The sequence below is a fragment of the Puntigrus tetrazona genome, chromosome 11 (genome assembly GCF_018831695.1).
Source record: "Puntigrus tetrazona isolate hp1 chromosome 11, ASM1883169v1, whole genome shotgun sequence".
In the NCBI taxonomy this organism is placed as follows: domain Eukaryota; kingdom Metazoa; phylum Chordata; class Actinopteri; order Cypriniformes; family Cyprinidae; genus Puntigrus; species Puntigrus tetrazona.
In genome coordinates, this window is record NC_056709.1 from 3,348,053 (window position 1) to 3,358,209 (window position 10,157).

At 39.5% G+C, this 10,157-nt stretch overlaps 1 protein-coding gene across 2 annotated transcripts in view; it reads left to right on the forward strand.

The window, feature by feature from the left end:
* acap3b (ArfGAP with coiled-coil, ankyrin repeat and PH domains 3b) overlaps window positions 1–8,104 on the forward strand; it is a 55,774-nt gene extending 47,670 nt beyond the window's left edge. The window contains exons 15-24 of one of the 2 annotated variants that reach the window (XM_043252381.1): window positions 270–478; window positions 1,943–2,012; window positions 2,515–2,609; window positions 2,756–2,980; window positions 3,517–3,602; window positions 3,868–3,960; window positions 4,042–4,262; window positions 4,846–4,955; window positions 5,435–5,545; window positions 5,630–8,104. In XM_043252381.1, the coding sequence (XP_043108316.1) occupies window positions 270–478; window positions 1,943–2,012; window positions 2,515–2,609; window positions 2,756–2,980; window positions 3,517–3,602; window positions 3,868–3,960; window positions 4,042–4,262; window positions 4,846–4,955; window positions 5,435–5,545; window positions 5,630–5,777 (1,368 nt within the window). In that variant the 3' untranslated portion in view covers window positions 5,778–8,104. Of the gene's footprint in view, window positions 1–269; window positions 479–1,942; window positions 2,013–2,514; window positions 2,610–2,755; window positions 2,981–3,507; window positions 3,603–3,867; window positions 3,961–4,041; window positions 4,263–4,845; window positions 4,956–5,434; window positions 5,546–5,629 lie in introns of those variants that run through there. The other variant, XM_043252380.1, reaches the window with a different exon arrangement.
* Window positions 8,105–10,157: the final 2,053 nt, after the last annotated feature.

The following is a 10,157-nucleotide window of genomic DNA, read 5'->3' on the forward strand; positions in this document are numbered from 1 at the left end:
GCCTTGACACAGTCATAAGCAATTTTCTTGTGGGTTTTTTTTTCTCCTGTTGGTTGTACCACATGACAGGACTTCATAACTAGATCAAACTATTAAAAAGAGGTTTATTGACTTTTACACGCAGTCATGGTATAATTTTCTTTATTTTTCCCTATATGTTGGTTGCACCACATGACATAGATAGAGACCATACCATTGACCCATTACATAAATTGCACTTGACGTAGTTTGAATGTCATAGTTAAAAGCACAAACTCTTGATTCCACAGCGTTTGGACAGGACAGCGTCTCCCTCCACAAGCAGTATTGACTCTGCCAGCGAGCCTCGGGAGCGTATAGTCAAGGGAGACAGTATCCTCCAGCGGGTCCAGTCCCTGCCAGGGAACGAGATCTGCTGCGACTGTGGCCAGGCCGACCCTCGCTGGGCCAGCATCAACCTCGGCATCCTGCTCTGCATCGAGTGCTCTGGCATTCACAGGTGAGAGGACGCTGTTAGGATTGAAGTTGTCCACCATGAGCATACTGCATTTTACGTTTCTGAGCGGCATTTCCAGTTTAAGAAAATTCACAAAATTCAATAGACTGAAACAAAACATTTACCTCCTCGTTAATTGTATTTGCGCAATTTCCAATTTAATTTACACTATATCCGTCCCTGGTCATTGTCACCTATCGATGATGCAATATCCATGCCATCCTACGGCAACTCACTTGGACAAATGCGAGTGCATTTCAGTAATCATGGATCACGATTACACTTTGCAAATTACGGAAAATCGCAAAAAATGTAGACTTAAACCAATGGAGACAAGAAGGTATTGGAACAAACAGAAATAAAAGTTGAATAAATACTGGCGTGGCGTTTCCAAAATGGAGAGAGTTTCGCGAATACCTCGAACTAAAGAGACTCCGCCCTCCCTTGTGTTTTGATGGACAGGTGAGAAAATATATATTAATTATTGCGCAAGTAACAGTCATGTACATGTGATTAAATAGATATAAATTAGCTTTTGCTTCTGCAAGCATGATTTGTGAAAACGACACGTCCCGACGTTCAATGAACATCATTGAGCTTCACCTCATTTCGAAAATGCGACCTCTAGCGGCAAAAACTTGCATATTGCGCCTTTAACATATTTTTGATGGAAACTGAGAGCTTTCTGTCTCTGTAAACAACAACGTGATCAAGGCTCAGAAATATAGCAAGGACATCAGTAAAATAATCCATGTGACAACAGTGGTTCAACCATAATTTTACAAAGCCACGCGAATACGTTTTGCGCACAAAGAAAACAAAAATAACATGCATAAAGTATGTTTACATTGTTTGTGCTTTGATCTCAATACTACAAAGCAGTAAAAAAAAGCCATTCTCATTTTACTTTATCTAACATAAAGATTCTCTAAACATCTGAGAAGCCATCTGCTTCCTTACTGATTGGACTGAAGATATAGACAGGCCTTAAAGCACCTGCGTCAGATTTATCCCAGCTGCATCACTCATGACAGATTGAACCCAACAGCAGAATGGCTTCACGTGAAAGCAGGCCCTCATCCATACGACGCTCACGTAAACACCACGTCACAGCCTCAGGGTGAAGCACCTTTTCTGCTCCATCAGTTCCTCTGCAGATTACCTGCGCCAGCCTGCTAATCAGATTAAATCTCTCTTGCCTCCTCGGAGATGGGCGTCTGCGACTGAACACAAGACAGGAGCCCCATAATACACAGAGGCATTAGATTTGATGTGCTCAGACACAGCAGGGGCTGCAGATGATGATTCTGTGATTCTGGAGGCTGTTCCTAACGTGTCCTGTCAATGCTAGGCCTCATTCATTTTGCAATCAGATAATGCAACGGAAGAAAGTGTGCCGAAATCAGAACAATGCCATCTTCAACATGAATTTTGGTTACATTTCTGATCTGTGTTCCGTCTTTGCAGGAGCCTGGGCGTCCATTGCTCTAAAGTTCGCTCTTTAACGCTCGACACATGGGAGCCAGAGCTTATGAAGGTAAGATCTCAGTGAGAACTAAATGGGTGAATCTCACAAACCTGTTAAGATTATATTAACGTCATATTTCACCAACAAAATAAGAAAAAATCGAAAATGTACGATTGCCTGCCATGTTTTTTGACATTCATTAATAAGTTATTAAGCACATTTACCCCCTGATTTCTCATTAAACTAATATTAAAATATCATTCATTGTAATTATTAATTTTTTTTTTATGCATTAATTTTTATAGAACTAAGAGCCAGTTTGCATCAGCGCAAACAACCTTTTGGCACCATAAAACTAATACTGTCAGGTTTTTACTAAAGATGTGCTGAAAAGCTGTGGACATTATTTTTGCATTGAATATGCATTTGTAGAAGTTTACTTAAACGAATAACACAATGCATTTAACTAATGTTTGCACTCACCAAATCGAAATGTTTTAATACTGATTTTATGTAATAATATTTTTAGTGTTATTGGTAAAATAATGCTTTATGACTGTTTTCTCTGCAGTTAATGTGTGAGCTTGGCAACACTGTCATCAACCAGATTTATGAAGGTGCGTGTGAGGAACAGAGACTTAAGAAACCTGGTCCCAGCAGCTCAAGGTCAGTATGCGGCCAAGTTTCTGCCTTATGCGCAGTATATCAATAGCCAAAGATTATTTTTTCTTCTTTTTGATGTCGTTATATTTTCAAATGGTGAATGTTTCACTCGTAGAAGCTCCCATTTGTGCTTCTGATGTTTTATTTAGGCAGGAGAAAGAATCGTGGATCAAAGCGAAATATGTGGAGAGGAAGTTTCTGAAGAAGATGTGTGGCTCCGAGGGTCTGGTGGAGGGGAGCAGAAAATCACATCACTGGAGCGTGAAGAAGTGCAGGAGACACAACAGCTCCATCAGAGCCCCTAAAACCCGCAGGAAATACAGGCACGACGCCGGCATCATGTCGCCAGCCAATCTCTCCGCTGGTACTTGCTTGCTCATTTCTGAAAGCATTTCTTCTATTGCTTTCTGAGTTAGCCCCTTATGCAGGGCCATTTTGATGCTTTTTGTAAAATGCATTTAGCCTTTCCCCATATCTCACACATATTTGGGACATTAGTGCACCTATCGATGAGCCAATGCAGCATGAAAAATTGATCACTTTTGTGATCTGAAAGTTAAAATTTCTGCAAGTAAAAAGAATTTATGGCATTTGAAAACTTCTTGGAGAAATATTTATGATGTTTTGATGTCGTTTTGTCATGAATATGTAAGTAACTGACTGTTTTTTTTAATTAAAATTATGTTTTCTAATTATATATTTCAAACTCAGAATTTAAATTCAGAGGAAATGCCAGTTATATTCAGATACAGTAATATTTAAATTACAAATGAAGTTATGACTTGATAAAAATCATGATTTTAAAGAACATGAAATGTGAAAATGCAGATCTTGAATGCATTATGAGTGTTGGACACGGTGAGAAGTTGACATGGTGTTCTTCTCTGTTTGTCATCTTCAGCTGCAGCAGCTGCAAAGTTCGGAGAGAATCTTTGTTTTGTCCCGACGAACTTGATTCGCTCTTCTCTTACTTCGACACTGGCTCAGGGCCTCGCAGTAAGTTTCTAATAAGACCTGAGTAGGGCTGCCCTCAGCTAGACATTTTTCTGGTCGACTAATAGTACATTTATCAATAAACCCTTTCATTTCTGTCTTCTGGTCAAATAACAGTTAGTCAGCTATTTGGGGGCAGCTCTAATTTTGAGAGCGGCTACAGGAACATTGGTCTACAGAACTGCCTTTTGCAAACAAATTTTGAATGATCGAGAAAGTAATTGGTGGGAGTAACGTGTCCCTCGCTTGGCACCCATTGGCCCCGCAGGTCTAAGCAGTGACAGCGGTCTCGGCGGCAGTACTGACGGCAGCACGGACATACTCGTTTTCGGCTCAGTGGTGGACAGCGTCACTGAGGAAGGTGAGAAGACGCCCATCTTTGGTATACCTCTCTGTTGTGTTTATCCTCTTCAACGTTTCCCCTGTCTTCGTTTAATTGCAGGGTGTGAGGACTCGGATGAGTCCAGCGGGGAGGTGGATATCGAGCAAGAAGCGTCGGATCCAGAGGACGGCCGGGAGCTTGACCCAAATGCGCTGCTTCATAAGGCATCACGGGCCAGGAACATACCGGTCATGGCGGAGGCGCTCGCGCACGGTGCAGATGTTAACTCCGTCAGTGAGGAGGACCAAAGCAAGAGTCCGTTAATACAAGCTGTCGCAGGGGTGAGACTGAATAAAATCTGCTGTAGGGTTACCTTGAAGACATTTTCAGTCATAAATTGCTATGAATTTGAAAAAATGTTCCCAAAAAGTGCCAAGTATGAACTACAAAAACTAAAAATGCATTTTCTTGCAAAATGGACTCCAAGAAATTAGCCCCAAGAAGCTCTGGTTAACGGGTTAAGGAACGTTGTTAGGCATGACGTGGAGCAGTGAAGCGTGAAGCCATAATCAATGAATATGCAAAAGATGGCACAATCCTGCAAAGCCGATGGTCTGCAAACCTACAGTATGGTGAATGATTACAAATGGACTGATCCAAGAACGCAGACACGTCTAATGGGGCATCTATACATGTCTATGCCTAAAAACCCCTTAGATGGTATAAACTCTCTATAAACTATGACTTCACAGGGTTATTGCGTTTATAACAGTTATTCTATATATGTATGTAGCAAGGTTTTTTAAAATAAGGAGATTGCAAAAAAGCGGTTGCTGAGCAACACACAGATCTGCTCTGAACACGGAAATATTAGGGTCAATTTGGTGTTTACTTTACTGTTTGATTTCTTTCTCTTTCCTATAGGGCTCTCTGATAGCCTGTGAGTTCCTGCTGCAGAATGGAGCAGATGTCAATCAGAGGGACATACGAGGACGGGCACCTCTGCACCATGCCACGTGTCTGGGTCACACGGGGTAAGAAATGACTGACAGCTGTGGCAAACATCGCTCAAACGTTCTGTTCTGAATCCCAGGCTGCGTCCGAAAGCTCTAAAATGCTGATTTCGGAGGCAGATGGCAAGGCACATTCGAATCCAAATTCTGTTTCACGTCCTGTCTACGGAGGTACCTCCTTCCGATCGAATTTTGAGCGCAGTATGGATGTATCCTGTGCGTTCCGTGGTGATTCAACTAAAAAATAGACGTAACCCTAGTGATCAGGCTCTGGGGGAAAGAGGACATCACCCTATAAATAACAGGACTCTTTCTTAAAATTTGTGAGGGATTGTCTGTGTTTATCTGTGTTCTGAGTACTTTGTTGTTAGCTTAGCAACATTCCAAGATCAAACTGCATTGTCTGTGCGGCTAATATGTGCATACCGTAGTAATACACAGATCTACCTCCAAACAACCTATCGTTTAACCCTTTGTGTACTCTACGCATGCGTTCACAGACAGGTGTGTTTGTTCCTGAAGCGAGGAGCCTCTCAGGCGGAGGTCGACGAGGACGGGCAGGACCCTCTCAATATCGCCGTTCAGGCAGCCAACGCAGACATCGTCACACTGTGAGTCAACGACTTCTACATCATGCTTTGTAGATTCTCCCACTGAGCGTGAAAGCCAACGTTCTCGTTCTCTCTCTCGGTCAGATTGCGGTTAGCCCGGATGAACGAGGAAATGCGAGAAGCGGACGGACCCTTCGGACAACCAGGTCAATACCCCAGCAGCAGCCCCACAGAGCAGCAGTATAGAAAGTGTATTCAGGAGTTTATCTGCCTCACCATTGACGAATGCTAGGGGGCGCTCTTGAGCGGTGACTGTGAGGAGAACTACCTACTAAGTTTGTAGCCCTTAACAGGAATAGCTTTAGCAAGGATCGAGTGCTCTCTTCGACCCCCTTCCCCACCTGACCGATTAGTTTACACGTTGTGTTCGTATGTATGTGGTTAACACAAAATATTGAAACGGAATGGCTATTTACGGTACGCGACGGCTAGGGCGCCGCTGTTTTGAATTGTGTATCGTTCAAATGTGACGTCAAATGCAACCGATTAGCGGCCTGATCTAATTAGTTTCAACGAATTTGAATTCGTTAGCAATTCAAAACAGCATTTCCGAGTGGTTATCGAGTCATCATGTGCAAAATGACTGTTCGCACTTTTCCTACCGACAGTATTTTTTTTTACGACTGAGTTCTTTTCTTTTTTATGTGTTATTTTGCCTCATGTAAATGTTGTTTATTGTGCTTTTTAATTTATGTTCCGTCCTGAGGATTAGTGCAATGATAACTGGAATACGGAAATCTGTATCCATGTAAATTTTCTCGTTCGGTAAAGAAAAACAAGGCCTTTACGTTTAGCTAACTAGACTTTTTTTTTCTTTCACATTTCAAAAACACATCGGACTACCCTCATGTGATAATGAAACGGGTGTTTTGACCCCTTTAAAGTTTTAAAGAGATGTCAGCTATTCAAAATTATTTATAGAACTTATAGCAACCGTCTGTTTTATATATTTGTACTTGTATTGCCAAACTCCCAAATGACTGTCATGTAATTTTTAAAGAGAAATGCTTGTCTAGAGCAGTCTGTCTGTAGAAGCATGCGTTTACTCGCTGGCACACCAAGGCAAAGTGCCCGTCTGCGTTAGCAAGCATGCTTCCTTATTTTAGCCACCTGATTCCATCATGTAAAAATGCATGACCGCAGAAGACATCTGCTCTGTGTTGTCAATTTCTTTTGCCCACGTTTGGTTCAGATGATCCCAGATCGAAGAGTAAGCCTTCAGAATCCTGTCTCCCTTTCTAATCCCTGAAAAATTTGGCATACCTACTTCCATACTTTATAGTATGTGAGCTAAATGGTATGTCCAAATTCATCGTACTTCTAAAACAGTACCCAGATGACGTCCTAGTAACTGAAGTGCGCATCTGATGGACGCTTTACTATCCCATGAGGCCATGGGAGAGGATGACGGTGAAGCGATGCAACTGACATCCTAAGAAAAACTCTTTCAGGTGCAGGACTTTACTTCAGCAGTTAGCTCTATGCTAAGTTAGCAGGCTAAGCTGTTAGCATGCTAACTAAAGGCTAACAGAGAAAGGGAATTAATATGACAGTTTTTAACTTCAGTAATGAAATATGCAAAATTAAAGGATGTTAATTAACCTTTTAATGATTAAGACGGTAAATGATTTTTAAACAGGCAATGAATTATAGTAAAAGGAATAACTTTATGGAGTAAGGGGGATAGGATTCTGTGACACATCGGCATTTGTGGGTGGATTTATGCAAGTAAAATGTAAAAAAAAACAATACAAATAATGATATCGGCAAATTCAGACGATACGCTCTCCCAGTCTGTAATTGGTGAACAAACAAATAGACCCGCCCCCAAAGTCACGCCATTGGTTGAGCCACTGTTACTACGTAAGGCTGGTCACATGGAGTGTTGCCAAGTCCGTGGTTTTCCTCTTTCAGTTTTTTTTTGTTGAGAAAACCTGGCAACCCTCACCGGATGCTCAAACAGAGCATTGTTTTGATAAACCGACAGTGTGTTCGTCCCTTTCGGGGGAATCAAACTAAAAAAATATCGGTTTCTTAATATTAAAGTGACAGAGAAAAATGCTGAAAACTAAATTATACGCTTCACGCCTTTCAGTGCAAACGTTCATCTCGACGCAAATGTGCTTGGACATGTAATGGTGCCTGTTGATTTACAGAAACATTCGGTTAGCTGAAATATCGTTTTTAATATCTGAAAATAGAGACCGTGTATAGAATAGATACTTGCCATCAAGGGACCGGTTGATGTGTCTGGATGTGTTTTAAACCAAGTTGAACTGAAAAATGCTTCTTAACTACTGTGCTGTGAATATGCTTTGACCTTTGAACTGTTCTCGACTGCTTGCTCTCTCGCTGTGGTTCTTGCGTTCGGACCTTTAACTCGTTTTCTCTCGCGACATTCGGTACAATCTGTTTTCACACTGTTAGACGACATTCTGTGTTTGGAGACATTCTCGTATTGTTTGTACGATTGTTTGTTATTGTTTGTACGACAGAAATCTACAAAAAGAAGCTTGTCTTTTGAAACACTGACAAACAATAAAACAGACAAAGTCTTGAGCTCGTTTTTCCGCTCTGCTCTTTTTCTCTTACGTACTCGGTCTGCGATTCCTCGCCGACAGCTGTGTTTGTTCAAGGAATTACGAAGGCTTTTGCAGACAGTGTGGGGGTGGGGTTTTTTCACCCACAATGCTGTTGATTTCTGTGTTTTTATGGTCATTTTATTGTGTGACGGTAACATTGTCTTACTAGGTATCATTCCTCTTTTAGAAGCCGGTACACCTGCGAGTCCATCGAGGGTAAAGCGCAAGAGTTCCCGAGTGAGTGATGTTACAGACTGTTTTTTGCTGGGTTTGGGTCTTTCACTTGCAGCGGTGGTTACTTCTCGGGTTTCTTGCCTCATTTAAAAGGCTTCTGTGCTTATACTTGACTCGAAAGTCGCAAATAGAGCTCTTCAATAAGGTGTCAGAGCAAACTCACTTTTTCTTTTCACAAAATCACAATCACATTTTTTTTTTTTTTTACATTTTAAGTATATTTACACACCGTCTGTCAAGCGTTTGGGGTCAGTTATAATTTTAAAAACATTTAAATCTACTACCAAAAATATGTAAAAATTTTAATAACTATTTTTCCTTATATTTTATTTCTGTGTCTTTCTGTTTGTCTTTTGGAACCATTTTAATAAGCAGATCTGCTGCTCAAGAAATATGTTATTATTATTACCTTATTATGAAAAGAACGTTTAAAAAAAAGGATTTATTTGATGCAATTATTTATTATTTAATTATGGTTAGTGAGTGTCAAACAAATAATCGCACCAAAACACAAGTGTATAGTTCTGAAAAATGTGTTTTGTTTATATATTAAATATTTATTTAGAATATGAACACAAATTTTAGATGCAAATATTTTGAAAATATATACTATATGCATGTTTATTTAAATATTCACAATTTCAATAATTGTTCATTATTACTTTAAAAAAAAACAAAAAAAAACACTGACCCTAAACATTTGATTAGTTGTGTATGCACTTTATATATTACACACATTGCACTTATGATTATTAATAATCGCCGGCATTATGGTGTAAGTTAAGTTTTATTTCTTTTCACTAAAAGTATTTTTTTCTCAATGTTATGTGTGATCATTTTTTACTCAAAATATAAATATTCCATGCAGTCTCACAATATATAAGGACATTTATTACAAAAACAAATGATCGAATGATGAAATTAATCTAGTTTTACGGCTTTAATGCCCGGAGTTTCATTCATTTCTTTTATTATGGGGAAGTTTTGCAGTATGCTGGGATATATTGTATGATAATATATTACATTACATTATATCCTATTAACACAGTAATAATAATAATAAATGGCGCCCTGCTGTTCCAGATAACCCTTGTTACACTCAGTCCGGTACTTGAGGTCTGTTACATGTTTTTCAGGCATCGTCTTTCGGGAGCTTCCGCACATGGCTTTACACTCCTCCAAAACACTAACCAGCCCTCAGAGACTCGAGCAGGACATGAACGGCCGTGATAAAGATTCTGCTCACATTAAACAATAATTTATGACGATATTTAAAGATGAGCTTGGGGACAGTGATGAGTTTTAACAACATGGATTGATTTGTTTTTTTAGATCCGGTCCCCTCCTCAAGCTCTGTATGGGATTATAAGCTTTTATAGTTTTACTGTGTTGTTTTTAAAAGCTGTGCGATCCGAGTGGAGTTAAGAATCGTTCTCATTCTCACGATTTAGTGCACAGATTTTGCCTCCGACTAATTAAAGAGAGATTTATTCAGAATTCTTTGTATTTGTGCTATCTGTTAAGTATGGAAATGAAAACACACACACACACACACACACACACACATATATGATGACAGTGACATCTAGTGAGCACATACTACACAATAATGTATGAAATAGTTGAATAATAGTTATTTATATATATATATATATATATATATATATATATATATATATATATATATATATATATATATATATATATATATATATATATATGGTTAGTCATACGCCTTTAAAAAAACTTTTTGGCAAAAAAAACAAAAAAAAAACAATGAAGTTATTATATGTGAA